Source organism: Cotesia glomerata, linkage group LG1 (assembly GCF_020080835.1).
Source record: "Cotesia glomerata isolate CgM1 linkage group LG1, MPM_Cglom_v2.3, whole genome shotgun sequence".
Lineage (NCBI taxonomy): Eukaryota > Metazoa > Arthropoda > Insecta > Hymenoptera > Braconidae > Cotesia > Cotesia glomerata.
Window position 1 is genome coordinate 19,112,108 of NC_058158.1, and position 20,038 is coordinate 19,132,145.

The following is a 20,038-nucleotide window of genomic DNA, read 5'->3' on the forward strand; positions in this document are numbered from 1 at the left end:
AATTTTGGGCTGCACACCGAAAAAAAATCAATTTTTCCACTTTAATTCGATTTTTAAGGGTCTTCTGATGAGTTTATGAAAGAATAAATATTTTCATTTAAAAGCTGAGAATTTTTCCTACAAAATACAATGTTTGTCGATTTTGTTTAAAAATGTTTTTCATATCAGAAAAATTGACGAAAAAGTTGAAAAAAAATTTTTTCCAAAATTTCAAAAAATCATAACTTCAGGACCGCTGCGTATTAAGAGCTAAAACTCTCAGAAAATTTTTGTCTTATGATAGAGAACACCTCCATAAATTTTAAACATAATCCGCGAGGGTCGCCCCGTAAAAATATTCTTATTTGGTGGAATGACCCATATATATTTTTAATTATAATCTAGGACACAGGTACATCTAAGTATTTTAGATGATTCTTATAATTGCTAGAAAATAAATCGTAGATTACTATCAATACAGTCGAATCTTCCAATATTATTGAACTCGATCATCTTAGTTATTTATGTACATTGGGCAAGCCACGAACCAATACGGTCAAGGTGATAAATATTTTCAGCAGGGATAGTATCAGGCTGAGACCCGATAGAGCCGAGGCTTTATATCCCTGCTGCAAATAATTATCGCCAAGAAAGTATTTGCGCCTGGCTTGCCCATGATGCTTTAAAAAAGTTTTCGTCCTATGGCGGACGTATGCAGGTTTTTACGTGCAGGGGATACTCAATTTATAAATAAATAGCGTACGACGCCATAATTCTCTAATAGTCTAAATACATGAAAGTCTTGAAGTTAATCAAAGGTGTACTTTTTAATTTAAAATGACAGTTGAAACGTGAGTTATTCGGTTGTATAAAGATTGGTGACGCTTGCGTGACATTATCTTCGACTGTATAAAGTTCTATACAGCCCAGTAGATACTGGCGCGTACGCGTAATATTTACAGAATGAGTGTCGACTGCGCGTAAAAACCCCCATACGTTCGCATAGGATGAAAAAAATCTTTATTCAGTATTTCCTGTCAGTAGTAAAAAAACACCGCGCGGCCGCTTATTAATACTAAATAAATTAATTAATTTATTAATTATTGAACTAATTTTATGAACTAATCTACATTGTCAATGGTGTATGACACGACGACGAAATATTTTTGCGTAGCAAAAGCTACGTTTCTTTCAAAATTCCTCTCCGTCAAACACAGGTGCGTCGAATTTTATTTTTTTTTTCGAAATGTTGCACCAATTTTTTTTCATTATAATTTTAATGACTAAGTAGGGCTTGTCAAGTATTATAACATATATTTTTTCGGTGACTGTAGGTCACCTAGAACACTAAAAAAATTAAAGATCAAATATTTATTTATTAACTATCGATGATTGTAATTATTTGAATAATCTTAAAAAAATACTAAATATACTCTGTAACATCCCCTACAACCTCATTTTGGATTTATCTCCTTAGCTCAATTATTTTTTAAGATATGCAGTCAACGCTCTCTGTATTGGACCTCTCTGTATTTGTCCGCTCTCTGTATTTGACTGCTCTCTGTATTTGACCACATTCTTCCTCTGTATTTGACGATTTTACACAGCACTTATGGACAAGGACGAGTCAAATACAGAGAATGGTCCTGTACGGGCGAGTCAAATACAGAGAGCGTTGACTGTGGCTGTTTAACGTATAATTATACATACAACTATATCTCTAGATTAAAATGGAGTACGGCAGGAAAATTCATATAAACTTCATACGCACATCGAGTTGATACTATAACATGAATTTGAATAGAAGTTGTCATTGGGGGCCGATTCACAATACTTATCCTGCTATACTCTTTGATAAAAAATTTGCAGACTAAAAAAACCGTTCTGTTTATAGTACATACATACTAGGTAGTCTGTTTCGAGAGAAGAACTTGGCGTCAGACTCTATTGAGTCTTTTGATCAGTTCGTTAAATGTCTTTTACTTTGCAGGTGATGCAACTCAACTTGACTTGGATGGATTATTGTATATTGGTGGAATCGGAGTTCCTTTTGCTTCTTTGAACATACCACCAGTTTTCTGGAGCACCGCTTCTCAACGAGGATTTGTCGGCTGTATGCGAGATTTAGTTATAAATGGACAATCGATTGACGTTGCTGGATATGCACAACAACAAGATTCTGGCAAGTGGAATGGCACAAAATAAAAATTATGACTGTTAGTTTTGTTACTCTCCAGAAAAAATGGTATTAGTTTCGTATTTGCAATGTTAAAAGTATCTATGGTAATTCTACGAACAATACGATGAAATTATATTTTTTAAGCAGTTTCATAATTTTATAAATCAGCTGAAACAATTTGACACTTCCTATAATTTTCGAAACATATTTGTCAATTAACTTAATATCTATCGGTTATTTGTTCAATAGTATCACAATACAAATATTGCAATTTTATTACACAAGTTCTCATAAAAATGTTCTGTTTTTTCAACAACCTTAGAAGAAAACGTGAATCTACGATAAACAAACTTTTCAAATAAATGTATTTTGTAGATCAGCTTGACGAGCTGAGTTGATAACGAAAGATAAATAACGAGATAGATAACGAAATTTTTAGAAGTACTGTCATAAGGATAAATGCAACAGTTAGACTCTTATGAAATTTACTAAAAACGAGAAAAAGAAAAATCGATTTTATGTGATACATTAGGGTGTCCGTTATTTCCCAAGTTGGTTTTATTTTCGCGATCGCCCCTTAGATTTTTAGTTCTTGACCTAAAAAAAAAAATATCTTACACAAATAAGCTCTTAATTACGAAATTGAACCGTAGCAAAATCGAGTTACATTTCCTATTCAAATAATACGGAAATTTAGAACTTTTTGCAATTATTTTATTTTCTTTCAAAAAAATGTCACTACGATTATGATCGATGCATATTCTGATAGAAACTTAATTGCTTTACAAAAAAAGTTCTCTTATAATTTTTCAATAAAATCATTCCTTTAGAAATTATTTGTGGTTAAAGTTGTATCCATAGTTATTATCATAGTTTTTCAGTCTTGCTATAAAATTTTTTGAGTTATACTCATTTATTTCATCTATAAATGTTTCAAAAATTTTATTGAAATGATTAGGGAGCATCCATAGACCACGTAGCCTTGTTGAGAGAGGAGAGGGATAGGTTTGAATATTACGCTGAGCTACGTAACAGGGGGAGGAGGTAAAAGCAAAGCTACGTAGTTTTCTTCAAATGAGAATTATTTTGTGAAATAACTTTACAACTGTTTAATCATTTTATTTGAAATACGGATGCTAATTTTTTCTAAGGAATTATGAATAAAATATTTGCAAATATAATGAACTGTCAATAAATTCATTTTTTTAAGGGAAGTACATTTATTACCAGCTAAATGATCTCTAGAAATAGTTAAAAACTATTTATTAAAAGTTAATAAATTGTATTTATTGAATGATTTATTAAATTTTATTAAATCCTATGATATTTTAAACAATCATTCATCAAAAAAGCTTAATAAAGTTATATAAAATATTAATAAATTACTTTATCAATGTAAACAATAAATAAATAAATGCATTTATTTATTTTCAATTTTCTGAAAATTCTATATATTAATGCAATTTTTTATGATATTGCGTTAACATAGATGACTTGTACGTGGCTAAATATACTAAGCAAAAATTATTATTATTCCTTATTATTTTTATTCCTTTATTATTCAAAATAAACTTTTTTTTTAGTTAATGTAAAGTAGAAAGCACATGGAGAGAAAAATATCGTTAGAATGAGTATACGTATCGTTATTCTGACTATGCGCTGTATAGTCATTTTTTTAGAGATACGCTGTATCAAATTGACGATCCGAATCATTATTTTAGGCCTTACATTTAGTTGATTCAACTATACAGATCCTCAAGTTGAGAAAACAGTTGCCTGTTTTGAATAAACTACATATATTTACAAGAACTCTTCTCTGTATGCTTATAAGCATACTTATAAGTATAACAAATTAATTCTTAAATTAGAAAACTAGATTGTTATTTAAAGATACGTCATTTGAGGATACGTGACATAGTCATTTTAACAATATTTTTTTTCTGTGCAGAAAATATTGTATAAAAAAACCACGTTCAATCGGGGCAGGGAGAAGAATAGTCACGACAAAAGCTACGTTAGGCTACATGAGGGGTGGGAGGGGTCTAAGAAGGGCTAAAATATGAACACGCAATCTATGGACGCTCCCTTAATACTTACAGTAACGCTAACAATACGATGTATTGAATACATTTTTAATAATATTGCCGCTTATTTGTATTTTTTGGTTATGCGACCGGAGATCCGAAGACAATTGATCCGCGACTAAAGATCCGCGAAATTAGATCCGACGACATTAGATCCTCATGACGTTAAATCGCAGGTAATCGTGTTACGCCCTTCTAACATGGTTTCTGTGTGTATTTATCTAAAATTAGACCGACACGAACGCGGGAAATCGTGTTGCGCCCTTTTAACATGTTTTTTGTGTGTGTTTATTCTCGGAGCAACTGTCGTTGGATCTAATGTCATGGATCTATAGTCGCGGATCAATTGTCTTCGGATCTTCGGTCGCGCCATCGTATTTTTTCTGTCTCTGTTCACATTTATTTGTTAAGTAATTTTTAGTTGCATTATTGGAGTATCAATGAAATCAAATCTTATAATTCAGTTGCATTTCACCATGCACGCTAGATGTCAAAAGCTATTTATTTGCTGAAATAGTATATTACATACCTAGGCCAGTAAAATAAGAAAAGTCTCAGATCACATGTAATTGTTGGCCGAGGCGAAGCCAAAGTGGACAAACATGTGATCTGAGGCTTTCTTATTTACTGGCCAAGGTGTGTATACTATTTTTCTGCTCGACGTAGCCGGAATGTGGCAACTTTGTTTAGCGCAGCGGCCAGAAAGTTGCCACTTTCCGGCCGGAGAGCAGAAAATATATATTTTTTTCGGGACATTTTCGAGTTAGATCTTGAAACGCAACAAAATCTTTTGGATATTTGTTCCTTCATACTATTTACTTATGTGTCATTTTGATTTGTGGCACCTCTTGCAGCATCAGCTCTATACCAAGATTTAAATTATATAAAGACGGTATCAATACAGGACGGTAAGAAAGTTTCTGAGACAGTATTTCACAAATTCAAAAACCACCTGTGGTATTTAACTGGTGAAAAAGCTGATTTGACTTTTTTCGATCCAAATATATCACTTCACCCAAGAAAAAAAGTTTAGATCTGCTCTGATCAAATTTGATCTGAGCAGATCAGATTTGATCTAAATTTAGATCTAAGTAGATATGGACAGATCTAATTTGATCTACTTAGATCAAACCAGATCAAGTTTGATCAAAATAAAATTGAAAAGTAGATATGAATAGATCTGTTCTGATCAAACTAGATCCACTCTGATCAAAATAGATCAATCCAGATCAAGTTTGATCAAAATTAAATCTGCTCTGATCAGAGCAGATCTACTTACGTACGACTTTTTATAATTTATGTTCTAATAAATAGCTCTTGCAAATGCACTGACTTTGATCACGTTTTTTTTATTTAATACAAATTATAACCGGATAATATTGTTTCAATAGAAACTTTAAGTATTCTTATTTACAATCATGTGCATTAAATCTGGAGTGAAGTAATTTATTTATTTGTCATTAATCATCAAAATTGTTGAAGATCAAGAATTTTCAATTTTCAAAAATTTATAACTCAGAAACGATCAACTTACAGCAAATCTTAAAAGAGTAATTTTCATCTTAAAATTGCCTAAAATATTGAAAAAAAAAAGATATCCGATCTCAAAAAAAATTATTTCTCAAATAATTATTTGAACAAATGGCTATGAACAATAGATGACCCGGCATTTCGCAAAGATAACTGCGATAATCGGTTTCAGCGGATCAAACTACTTAAATTAATTATATTTTGTACACCGACCTCAAAATTTTACGAAAAGATAATACGGTGCCTACAATTTTATTTGACGAGTAACTAACTCAGGTACTTCTAGTAGCTAATGGTACGCTCTGGGATTGACATGCAGAAGAAACAATTTTCGAATCCCCAACATCGCAAATTATTTTTTAACGATAATTCGACTTTAAATCACAGAAAATTGATATAAAATACATAATTTCTAATTTGCAAGTAGAAATAAAATAGATTTTACTATTATTTTTATTTTATAAAGTTTTTTATAAATTTATTATATATATATATATATATATATATATATATATATATATATATATATATATATGTATATATATATATATGTATATATATATATATATTCCCATTTAAATAACACAGAAAAAATTTTTTGCTTTCATTTTTACTGCCGCAACGTCTGAATATTTCGTTTTTTCATCAAATAAACTGTTAGACCTCATTTGGGATTAAATTTTGAACAAAAAATTTCATTGGGTTATATTGCTACCATCGAAGCCTGACTTTTTATAAAGCTTTACAGCATCAATTTTCCTCAAATTTCGTGTTTTTTGTGATTGTTAGCTAAACTATCCAAGATAGAACAAAAAGTCAAATAACAATTTTGTAGTCCATTCGACGCACTACAAACAACATCTAAATAAATTATTTGTATCATCAAAATTTTCAAAGTTACAGACCAACAAAATCCTATTTTTCTAATTTTTAGCTTTGTTCAAGTGAACCATCGATAAAAATACAAAAAATTTGGTTCTTATTTTCTAGTACATCAAATTCGCTACAAAATTGTATAAGAAAGATTTGTTGTCTCCGCAATAGCTCAGAGTACCAAGCCTGATAAGTCATATTTTCATAATTTTTCAACTATATTTTCTAAATTATTGACGATAAATGACAAATTTCAATTAAAAATTTAAAGTATATTTAATTCTCTAAAAAGTTAGCCTAGATTAATTTTTTACATTATAACTTGCTAAATAAGTCAATAAATATTATTGTTATTTATTTCGTTTTTGGTATATTGAGATTATTTAACCAGTCCTCAAGACAACCTTGATTAAGTAAACATATTGAAAATGATTTGACACATTCCCATCGACAAGATATAATATGAAAAATAAGAAAATTGAATGATTAACAAGTATTTAATGTAATAAAAAATCTAATCCTTTCTGATGCTTTTTATTTCTTTTTTCGCATAAGAGAATATAACCGAAAAATTATGTTTTTTTCAAATACCTCAACATTTTCATGATAGTATTTTTATTCTTCTTGTGCGTTTCTATTGTATTTTAAGTTATTATTTTTTTTTCGTATCTATTTATTTATTTATTACCATTGCTACAAAAAAACATAATTGTTCAACAAATTACTTTAGTCACATAGTAATCCAGAATAAAACCTTCGATATCTAACCTTTCACAATTTTACATTGTAAAACTTATTACATTTTTACTAATCTTTACGACATATTAAATTATAAAAAAATTTTTTATATTCCATATTAACGTGTTCATATTGATATTAACTTTCGTATGGAACTTTTCACTTTCTGTTAAAAACAGTTATCATTACTGGCTGAGGTTTAAAGTCAAATTCAAATTTTCTACAGAATTCTCAACTAACGCCCTCTGAGTATTTATTGACTTTTTGCGTAATTGATCAATTATCTGCTTGAAATCGGCAATTAGAGGACTCTATTGTCTTTGATTATAATTGGTCCTTAATTGAGGTTGGTTTTTTAATGAATCATTATCGTATCAACAATTATACTAGTTTATTGATGAACAATGTCTTGTAAAACAAGTAAAAATTACATTAATTTGGTTGGGTTCGAGTCAAAAACTTTAAGTGATTTAAAATTACCCACGAATCGTGATGTTTTATGTTTATTTTTCTATAAACATCGAACAGATAAACTATTCATTCGCGAAAGTGCTAGATTTGTTCTGTGTGAGGTTATCAAAGTGTGGAATAAGTTCACATTACCAGGAAACAATTCACATCGTTCAATTGGAAAAATTGAAAAATTACATAAAAACTGGCAAAAAACTCAAGTACATAAAGCTCGCAAAAAATCTCCCGCACAACAATTGGCCGAAAAAACTTTTATCAATTCTCTCGACAAACTGTTCGATATTGCACCGCAGAATGTTTTGACAACATTAAGCTCACCACAAAAGAAAGTTTTGATTGCTAGTCAGGAAATTTACAAACGTAGTCAGTTGATAAAGATTTCAGCCAATATTGAAGATGTACAAAATATATCGACCTTTTTTGTGGAAGACAATTCAAATTTTATTTCGATGGAAAGTGCTGGGACAAATGTAAATACTAATGAAGTTGATGAAGCAGGTAAAATCGAATGGTTACTCGTTGCTTTTATTTTTAATAATCCATTTTAAAGAATTCTTCTCACAGCAATAACTTTACAGTTAATTTTTAATTTATTATTCTGTGAATGATTTTTACACAGTAAAAAAATTTTTGTCTAATTTAACACAAATATTTGTTTTATTGACTGTTTTTACACAAACTAATGTTAATTCAACATTCTAGTGTGTTAAATCAACACATGAGAATGTGAAATTCTACACACTAGAGTGTAATATTCTACACAAAAATTTTTATACTTTACGCAATGACAAAAAATTTTTTACTGAGTAAATGTACTGTGAATAGTCTATACTAACGTCATAATTTTTATATTCTTCACTTACTTGATAGGCAATTCGCTCACACTTTACTAATGCTTTATGTAATACTGTACATTACTGAAAATATACGAGCAATTTCACTAGAAACCAAATATGTGAGTTTTCGGCTATTTAAGATAAAAGTAATATTCTATCATCATTTACAGTAGACCAGAAAGTTGTTAACATTTTCAAATGAGTGTGAGCTTAATGTTTATGAAGTTCTCGCAATTCAAAAGATCTTTTTTATGAGCTAATAACATTCAATTTTTTTCTTCTTTTTTTTTTAATGATTATTTTTCTATAATTTCTATTTATAGTCTCTTTGTTACCTCTTTCACAACATTCTACCACTTTTACTATATCAATTCAATCAATCATTCTACTACTTCTGATTTTTTCGATGAGCTACCTGTTGAACCAAATCTAAAAAAATTAAAACTTATGACACCAGAAGTAGTTTCGGCAGTGGATAGAGCGAATGTGAGTAGTAGACAAGCCACACATATTTTTTGCGCATTTGCATCAGCTTTAGGAATCAATTTTAATGATGTTTCTGTAAGCCACCGTACGGTCCATCGAAATTGGATCGAGATAAGAAAAAAGATTGCTGAAGATTTGAAAACTGATCTACGAAATGCTCAATGCGTTGTCATCCACTGGGATGGAAAGTTGCTGGCCTGATATTACTGGCCGGGATAAAGTCGAAAGACTTCCAATAATCTTATCGGGTGTCAATACTCAGCAGTAGTTATTGGGAGTACCAAAACTTGACCGTGGGACTGGTTTAAACCAAGCAATCGCCATAAAGGAAACCATAAATGAGTGGAATATTTCAGATCGGATTAAGCTATGTGATTTGACACATGTGCGACAAATACAGGTAAATGAATTAGTAAACAACATTCAACTAATCCCGAAAAAATATGTGGATCATTCCACCAAACGATGTCATTATTTATAAAGAGTTTTTAGAATTGGTGTTGATATTTTTAGGCGGTTCTCCAAAAAATGGAATAAGCTTTAAAGCTCCAGGACCCAACCACCATGCCAGATGGATGTCAAAAGCTCTGTACGCTTTGAAACTGTTTATGTTTCGAAAACAGTTTCAAATGAATTCCACTGAGGTAAATGGACTAAGATATGTCTGCTTATTCCTCGTCAAATTTTATGTCATTTCATGGTTTCAAGCACCTTCTGCGATAAAGTCACCTAATCAAGATTTGAATATGGTTAAAAATTTATATCAATACCGTTCTGTTCATAAAAAAATTGCTGACGCAGCAAGCTCGACATTATTAAGACATTTATGGTACTTATCCGAAGAGTTAGTCGGTTTAGCGTTATTTGATGACAGTGTACCCTTACAAATCAAAAGGCGAACCGTAGCTGCAATGAAAGTGCGAAACAGTAATGCTGTAAACTCAAAAAAGTTTATTGCCAAAGATATAAGCAAGCAATCATTGCTTTTATTTCAACAGTTTGAATTACCGCATCAATTCATGGACAAGGATCCAGATCTCTGGGCATCTGATCAAAATCATTTACACTGTAAATCAGTGCTGTCTGACTTACAAGTGAATAATGATCTCGCTGAACGAGGCGTAGCATTAATTCAGGAGTTTAACAACTGTTTGACCAGGAGTGAAGAACAAAGGCAATATTTATTGCAAGTTGTTGAAGAGCATAGGAAAAAATTTCTTAAGGGTTACTAAGAGTTACTACATTCCTAAGTTACGAACCAAATACGTTTAAATGTCTGGAAATATAATAGATCTGGTTTTTATATAGAAAACTTGTAATTTATGCCGGCATTATCCGATTTATTAGTGTGAATCTAAATATAGTTTTATGAATAACAATTATTGACTTGTAGTAAATTACTTCAATAAGAGCTTAATTTTTCAAAAATACCTTCTTATTCTTATCCATTCTGTTGAAACTAGTTGCTCCTCGAATTTGTTTTTTATACTGTGTATTTAATCCTTATCCGAAAATTCAGTTGATCCTGCAGACTATCCCTAAAACTTTCTGCTGTAGATTATGATTAAAAGCCTTTAAAAATATTATTATTGGATCATTAAAACTCTTTTTTAACTCAATATAGAATTCAGCATGTTTTTCAGTTCGAAAAATAAAAGATCGTTTGAAACAGGAAAGGATTACAAAGTAATAGAAAGAATTTGATGTTTGATTATATCGAATACTTGTTAATCATTCAATTTTCTTATTTTTAATAATATATCTTGTGGGAATGGAATGTGTCAAATCATTTTCAATATGTTTACTTAATCAGGGTTGTCTTAAGGATTTGTTAAATAACCTCAATAGACCAACAACAAAATAAATAACAATAATATTTGTTGACTTAATAAGCAAGTTATAATGTAAAAAATTAATCTAGGCTAACTTTTGAGAGAGTTAAATATACTTTAAATTTTTAATTGAAATTTGTCATTTATCGTCAATAATTTAGAAAATATAGTTGAAAATTATGAAAATATGACTTATCAGGCTTGTTATTCTGAGCTATTGCGGAGACAACAAATCTTTCTTATACAATTTTGTAGCAAATTTGATGAACTAAAAAATAAGAACCAAATTTTTTGTATTTTTATCGATGGTTCACTTGAACAAAGCAAAAAATTAGAAAAATAAGATTTTGTTGGTCTGTAACTTTGAAAATATGGATGATACAAAAAATTTATTTGGATGTTGTTTGTAGTGCGTCAAATGGACTACAAAATTGTTATTTGACTTTTTGTTCTATCTTGAATAGTTTAGCTCAAAATCACGAAAAACACGAAATTTGGGGAATATTGATGCTGTAAAGCTTTAGAAAAAGTCAGGCTTCGATAGTAGCAATGTGACACAATGAAATTTTTTGTTCAAAATTTAATCACAACTGAGGTCTAATAGTTCATTTTATGAAAAAATGAAATCTTTAAACGTTGCGGCAGTAAAAATAAAAAAAAAAATTTTCCCGTGTTATTTAAATGGGAAAAACTTCAGAATCGATGGAGGAACTCTTAAAATTAAAATTAAGAACTCTCCTTTGGACATGTCTTTTGTTTCGACATCTTCTACGATATTTTAAGCGGAAAGTAAGAAAAAAAAATTAGGAAAACGGTTGACCCTAAAGGCCATCTCTGCAACTTCCCGCTAATTCCGTTAATACCTGGCCGCTTTTTTGAGCTCTTCGAGCTCAAAAGTACAATCTGTGTGTTGTTTTAAGCTCTCCGAGCTCAAAAAGATACCTTTTCTATGCTTTTAAGCTCTTTGAGCTCAAAAGTCTGATAGAAGTTTCATGGAACACTATTTTTTGAATGTTCATACCGCAATAACTTTTGAATGAATGAACCGATTTTTACGCGGTTGGCGGCATTCTACGTAGTTTTTTAAGCCTTATAAATAATTTCTAAGTTTCAATTGGTCAAACTAGAAATTTCGGAGTAACTCTGAAAAAACACTTTTTCGTTTTTCTTTCGTTCACGATATCTCTCGAACGAATCAACCGATTTTGACCAGCTTGGTGGCAATCGACGTGGTTTTATGATGTTAAGAGCTGATTAGTTTTTGGAATCGATCGGTAGAGCTGTTTGAAAGTTATTCCAAAAATGTCGAAGTTATGTTGAAAAATCCTTATTTCCAAATATTTCGTCGAGGATATCTCTCGAACTAATCAACCGATTTCCACGTTTTCGGCGGCAATCGACGCGGTTTTTTAACTTCTGAAATTATTCTATATCATCAAAAACGATCCGAGAAGAAATGACGAAGTTATGTGAAAAAAACACTTTTTTCGGTTTTTTTCGGTTTTCTTTCGTTCACGCTATCTATTGAACGAATCAACCCATTTTGATCGGGTTGACGCCGATCGGCGTGGTTTTCAAGCTTAAGGGCGGATTAGTTTTTGAAGTTGATCGATAGAGCCGTTTAAAAGATATTCCAAAAACTACTTTCAAAAATGATTTTTTCTTATTTTTTTTAAGATTTTTCAAGATTTCTTAAAATCTATCGGTCCGAATCGGTTCAAATTCTCAGGAAATCTAAGTTCAGCGTAGCCCTTTCGAATGGCACCAACCGCGATGAAATCGGTTCAACCGTTCAAAAGTTATAAGCGAGTCACATAGTCACACACACACACACACACACACACACACACACACACATACATACATACAGACATAGTGACAACATCGCGGGGGTAGTCAGGGAAGCTTCCTGTGACCTTCAAACGTCGAGATCTGATGAAAACTCGATTTTTGCCAAACGGGGTAAAAACAATAACTTCCCGATTTTTGAAAATCTGAGATTTTTAGCGGGAAGTTAAAAATTAGGAGAATGGTTGTTCCTAAAGGCCATCACTGCAACTTCCCGCTCATTTTATACTCAAGCGCACAAAACTGCATTTATTACGTTTTTTATCTCTTCGAGCTCAAAGAGATAGTTTTTCTATGCTTTTGAGCTTTTCGAGCTTAAAAGTCTGATAGAAGTTTAATAAAACACTATTTTTCGAATTTTTAAATCGCAATAACTCTTGAATAAATGGATCGATTTTTACGTAGTTGATGGCATTCAACGCAGTATTTAAAGCCTCATATAGAACCTTTAAGTTTAAATTGATCAAACGAGGAATTTCAAAGTAATTTCCAAAAATCGATTTTTTCGATTTTTTTCGTTAACGATAACTCAAGAACAAATAAACCAATTTCGACCGGGCTGGCAGCAATCGACGTGTTTTTTTTATGTTAAGAGCTGATCATTTTTTGGAATCGATCGGTTGAGCTTATTGAAGGTTATTCCAAGAAAACCACATTTAAAAAAAATTTTGCAGTTTTTTTGAGATTTCTCGAAATCTACTGGTTTGAATCGGTCCAAATAATGCTCAAAACCTAAGTTTGGTCAAGGCCTTTCGAATTGTGCCAACCACGATATAATCGGTCAAGCCGTTCAAAAGTTATACGAGGTTTACATACGGCTGTACACACACACACACACACACACACACACACACACACACACACACACACACACACACACACACACACACACACACATACAGATGTACGGACATCATCGTGGAAGCATTAGGAGAGGCTTCCTAGGACTCGAAACGTCAACATCCGTTGAAAACTCGATTTTCGAAAAACGAGGTGAAACCAATAACTTCACGATTTTTGAAAATTTTCAATTTTCTTAGCGGGAAATTATAAATATCCAATTTTTTTGGCACACCCCAATATATATATATATATATATATTAGGGTGTGCCAAAATGTAACTTCCGTAAAGAACCTTTTATAATTGAAATTTTGAGTTCCGTAAAATAAATTTGATTTTCATAGAATTTTTCAACTGGAGCTTAGTATGTGCACTTCCGCTTAAAATTCAAAATTCGGCCGGAAGTAAAAATTGAATTTATCGTCTCACTCTAAAATATTTTAGAAAATGCCTAAACACAGCTACTTTTGAAAACGGAACTCAAAATTCCAATTTTAAAAGGTTCATCGAGGAAGCTACATTTTAGCACACCCTAATATATATTGTAACAGGCCGCTTTTAGCGCCACCTGTTAAGACGTTGTTTCTCTAATTTTACATTTTTGAATTTAATTTTAAAGGAAATTTTAATTGAGTTCTTATTTTATTTTATGCCCATTGGTTGGATTCGCCGCGATCGAGTCGCCCTCGCGTGTAGAAACTCGAACGAAGCTCGATTACGCGCGAAACAAAAATCTAATGCGATAATACGTAATTTAATTTAGTAAGTAAGTAGCTTTAAGTGAGATTTAAGGACTCAATAATTGTGGCGGTACTAACGACGTCAGCCACGAACCCGCGAAGAGAAACAACGAGGATCATCGACGTGGGTAACCTGCAAGATCATCAACGACGGGAGGATGGCCGTCTCGAGAGCGAGCGAAACAACGGACTGATCTGAACTCGAAGTGAGCAATCGACGCATGCGTGAAGGTGTAAAGCTAGCTGTCGAGCGCGCTAACGCTCCAGCCAATACATCATTTAAAACGTCGATATTTGAAAATTGGACTTACGGCGACATCTCTGGAGTTCACAGCTAACGACGGACCCAGCAGAGAGGGGAGAGACGAAGAATGCGAGATGTGCTGTTTTTCCTTCTTCCACGTTTTCGACTTGCCGTGTGCGGACACGTTTTTACGATACTTAGTTTTTTTTTTTGGTTATTTTTGGGAAAAATCCTTGAGTATTTCTTGCGTTTGAAATCTAACGTATATCTAAAATATACATATTTTAATAAGCCACGACGTAGTGTGCTGATTTTGGGTTGCCGAAAAATAAAGGCAGTGCGACGATAATTAGCTGTTGCTAATTAGTTACTCGACGAAAGCGTCATAAAGTACGACGCGTGTTTTGGTGTGATTGTTAGTCGACGTGCCCGTGTTCCGAAAAGAATCAGCAAGTATTCTCGCTGAGGAATCCATTATCCAAGAGTCCGACGTGGAAGCCGAGAGCGACTTGGTGGCAGAAACAACCCAGGAATAACTTCAGGTCGACGCTCTGACCAGGATGAGTGGCTTTGTCGCAATTGAAGTAGCTCGTGGGATTCAATTTTGTTAATTAAACAGTTGGATTGGGTTCATTAAATAATTAATTTATTTATTACTAATTGTACTCGACACTAGTCGAGTCATAGTGTAAAAACGTCAAGGCTACGTTGAGTCAGTCAGCAGAGATAATCCCAGGAGGTATTTAGGTACTGCCATATTTTTTTTTTGTGTGTGTTTACGGTTGTATAATTATTATTGTTCGTTATAAGAATTACGATGGTTGATTTTGTACTCCCGGGGTAATCGATGACTTCGATTACCCATTGATTAAGCTTCGGGTTCGTGCGATTTACCGACGTTGAGTAAGAGGTTCGCCTACGGAGAGGGGACCCAAGAAACGGCTGCCGCGTCCGAGACAGGCAATCGGACGTAAGTTGCCCACTCTCAGCGGAGCGTTTGGGACTTAGAATAGAATTTGAACTGTGTGAGACTCAGTGACAGAGACCTGAGTGATTATTTAATTTTCTTTTACTTAAGTATTTAATTTAATTATTGAGTAAATTCGACGATTGAATTTTATTATTAAAGTTTAATTAAATTCGGCGAATAGATTATTTAAATCTTGAAATTTAATTTGGGTATTCTTAATTGAATTTTGGCGCATCGATTATTGAGCTTACTTATTTAATTAACCGTTATTAATTAAAGTAAGCAGAGATTTATTGTTTTTTGTGTTGTTATTAATTTTAATTAATCATCATTAATAAAGCCGGCGATTCAATTTATTTTTTTGAGTTAATAAATTGTTATTAACTGAATTTAGCGAAGATTAATTTTTTTTGTTAATTAACTGAAATTAACTGAATTGATGCAACAATTTATGTTTTATAATCTTGCTTAATTGTATTTACTTGAGTTCAGCCAAGATTATTGTTTTATTTAGTTAATTAATTGCCGTTAATTAATTTGAGCGAAGATTGATTTTTCTGATTCGATGATTATTAATTTAGCTGAGCGAAGGTTCATTATTTTTTTTGGTATTTAGCGAGTTATTATTAAGTGGATTATTATGATTAACTCATTGTTATTATTGCGGCGACTTTGAACTTTTTCCTTGTTCAAGTTGCGATCTGCGAATCGACGACAGCGTCGACGATTATTGTTATTAATTTTCTTTGCGTTTACTTTCTTGATTTGTCAATATTAACCAATCTTTTTCATTTATTGTTAATAAATTTATAATTTAATTTTCTTTATTAATTTTTTTATTTAATTGCGAATTAATGAGAGCAATCCCGAATACTTTCCTCGTTCCTCTATAATTAAGTCGTACCCTTAAGGCCCACCACCCGACGAAGAGAGTCCCGGACCGGAATAGCCGGAAATCGACGTGATTGGAGCAAAGATCCTGGCGCCCAGCAACAGGTAAAGCAGGTAGGCCAGATTATTTATTTCGGAATTCGTCCTCGCTTACGCACGGGGACGAAAATACCCATTATAATATATATATATATATATATATATATATATATATATATATATATATATATATATATATATATATATATATATATATCATAATGGGATTTCACCGGCACTTGCGGCGACAGGGCCGGATAGCACTACCCAAATTGGCTTACCTGGGTTTCGAAGGTAGTTGGGCGCCAGGAACTTACCGTTCCACGATTCGAAGTCGTTGTTGATCGTCGTCGGGCGGCGGGTTGGTGACGAAGAGATTTAAAAATTCGAATCATCGGCGAAAAGCAAAAGTATTAAATCTACGTGATCTCGGGGAGAGATGAAGTAAAAAAAATTGATTACCGAATGTTCAGTTAACAAAATATTCTAGCAGTCGCCAATATAATTCATAAGTTGTCGCCAAATTCGTATAATAACGATCTCATTCTCGTCGAAGTAACGACAATAATAACAAACAACAAAAAATTATAGCTGTGATCGGTCGATAATTCGCAAATAGTAATATACTATACTATAATATAATATACTATGATTAGTATTACGTTGACATAATCAATTAATCGATACTAAAAATAATCGAAATCGAAGTAAAACAAAAAAAAATCAACAGAATAATTGACTTCGGTCCGTCATCGGCTCACAAAATTCTCAAATTAATTTATAACTAATTATACGGCGGAATAAACAACTTATTTTTTTTCAAATTAAATAAAGTAATAATACTAGTGAATAAACGATAAATTAACGTCAAATTGGTTAATAACTGATTGTGTGGCGAAATAAACAATTTAATTCATTTTAAATTAAATAAAAGTACTAATACTTAATGATGAAACAATTAATTAACCTAGAGTTGGTTAATAATCATTAATGCGACTGATTGAACAATTATTTACTCTCAACTTGATCGATCGTACCAATAAAACAATTTTTAGAAAAAAATGATAATAAAAAAATTAACGCCTGAGTAAGTTAAGTACTTATAACTAACAATAAGTTCAATTGTCGCCACAAACAACAAAAGAAAAATTCAAATATTCATCGAAATTAACTTTGACACGTTTAATTATTTCAAATTTTCGGCGGCTCGCGGCGGGTAACACTCACGGTCGGTAAATCAATTAAATCGAGGGTAAATGAAGAAGCTCGAGGTAATTTGGGCTCGCGCTCGGAGATGGCGCGTCGGTCGGGCTAGTTGTCGTAACAACTCCAAATTTATCGAACGTCCAATTCAGTAATCACAAAAATAAACAACACGGAGCTAAAGCACGGTATCAATTCCCACGTGGTGTGGTCACGAACACACACACAAGTTCACACACCCTAATGGTACCGGGCCTCAGAGTGTCGTCACACACGTCTCGATAATCCGAAGGAATTCAATAATTACTTTCGTAAAAAAAAAAATATTAATACAAAAAAAAATTTACACCAAAAATCAAACTGGTGAAATTTACTAATATTAATCGCGATATCGCGGTGAGGACACCCTGAAGCTAGAATTATCGATCAAACTCACCCTGTGGCCGCAGTAAACTCCTTGAAGTCGGTGTTGGCTCGTCAAAAGGCGCTAACTTAATTGGCGGGAAGGCTGGCGTACTGGCGTCGATCTCTCGGCGATGGCGTCACCCACTTGCACGTGCTGGCAAAATACCTTGGCACTCGGTAATAATCCACCAGCCCAAACGATCGTCAAAAAATATTCTCAGCGATACAACAATTTTAATTACCGGCAATATCTTATCACTCCACCAGTTCTTAATAACGGTGAAAGTATCTCGTTAATGACGTATCAGAATGATCGTCAACCAACAGGTACAACGTCCAGATCAGAATTGATAGTTAATATCGCTGCCTCCTCGGTAACAGATGCTCTTTATTTTTCGGTTCGTTCCAAAAACTCGCATCCAATCAGCTCACAGCTTCTTCTAGCCGGCCGTTGTATTACGGGATGCGTCCAGTATTCTGTTGCGATCGATGATTGGTCAATATGCCACTCGGTTCGGCTTACGGCATCCAGATGGTGCCTCCATCTATCCTCGCTCGACTTCAAGTTGCTCAAACGCCGTCGTCATTCGTCGGTTTCAAATTTTGTTTCGCTCTCGCCGTGGTCCTTCTCCAGATGTCACGCTGGTCGTTGATGGCTCCGTGAAATTTTCGGGTTCGTCTGATCGCTTTAACTTATTTTCGCTCTCACTCTATCATACTCTTTACAATATTCACACTCATTCATGCATACTTTTGAAATTCGGCGCTTTTCCCTCCAACCTGTCTTACCTCAAGCTTCGCACTCTGATCAGGAGACCGTTCGGGGCGACACAGTCGCGTCGAATCTCCGCCTTCCTTCAGCTGAGCCAAAATAATTAAATAATAGAAGAAAATAAATTTAAACAATTGACCAAAATAATCTTTTGACATGGAAAATTTTTCCCATATATATATATATATATTAGGGTGATTTTTTTTTTACTTTATTTTTTTTTTTTCGGTCCCATCGTGAATTCTTGTTGGAAATACCCAAAAAAAAATTCCCTGAAAGTTTGAGCTCTTAATATTAATTAACGTCCTCGACCAAGGCATGTGAATATTTCCCATTGAAAATACACAAAAACTTTGATTTTTAATTTTTGAATTTCTAAAGCTCAGTGGCATTTCATGGGATCACTTTGATCGAAGGTGGTTTTTTCTTAGAATTGAACGTTCTACAAAAGTGCCCATTGCCGCAAAGTCGTAACTCACACTGGCGAGGCAGTACGGGCCACTGAACCTGATTTTTTCATAAAATTGGCGTTTTTTCGCATTTATCTCGTAAATATCAAGAGCTACGGAAAAAATGTAAATGACTTGTAAAGAATTCTTGTAGAGAATTCAATTTCCAACAAAAAAAGTCCTATGGACCAAATCGCTAAGATCAATATTAAGCGAGATATTAAGCCTTGAATATATTTTTTTGTGAAATTTTGGCCGATCATTGATTTAAACTTATTAATATCTTGTTTACTTTCTCTGTTTTTTATATTTTTTCTTCAATATATTTTTTTAAGGCTAGAAAACTAAAGCAAAATTAATAATCTACAATATTTAACCTTTAATGATAATAAACATTTAATCAAACTCTTTTCTCTTTGTTTCTTCTCCATCAGTGGGTGCTTAATAATCTAATGGCAACGTTGCGATGTAACTAACATCGCGGTGATTCCCCCACCAGTTGATCAACAACGTTTGACAAAAAGTACGCGACCAGCGAAAGCTCAGTCATTGTCCGCAAATCGAAAGCCTCTCTCCTCTCCAAAAATCCCCTCTTTTACGTAACCTTGAATTAGTTTAAAAAATCGCC

At 32.8% G+C, this 20,038-nt stretch overlaps 1 protein-coding gene across 1 annotated transcript in view; it reads left to right on the forward strand.

The window, feature by feature from the left end:
* The window catches only part of LOC123263793 (neurexin-3-like), a 763,584-nt gene that overhangs the window by 344,641 nt on the left and 398,905 nt on the right, over window positions 1-20,038 (forward strand). The window contains exon 18 of the mRNA XM_044726803.1: window positions 1,970-2,161. Coding sequence (XP_044582738.1) covers window positions 1,970-2,161 — 192 coding nt within the window. The remainder of the gene's footprint in view (window positions 1-1,969; window positions 2,162-20,038) is intronic.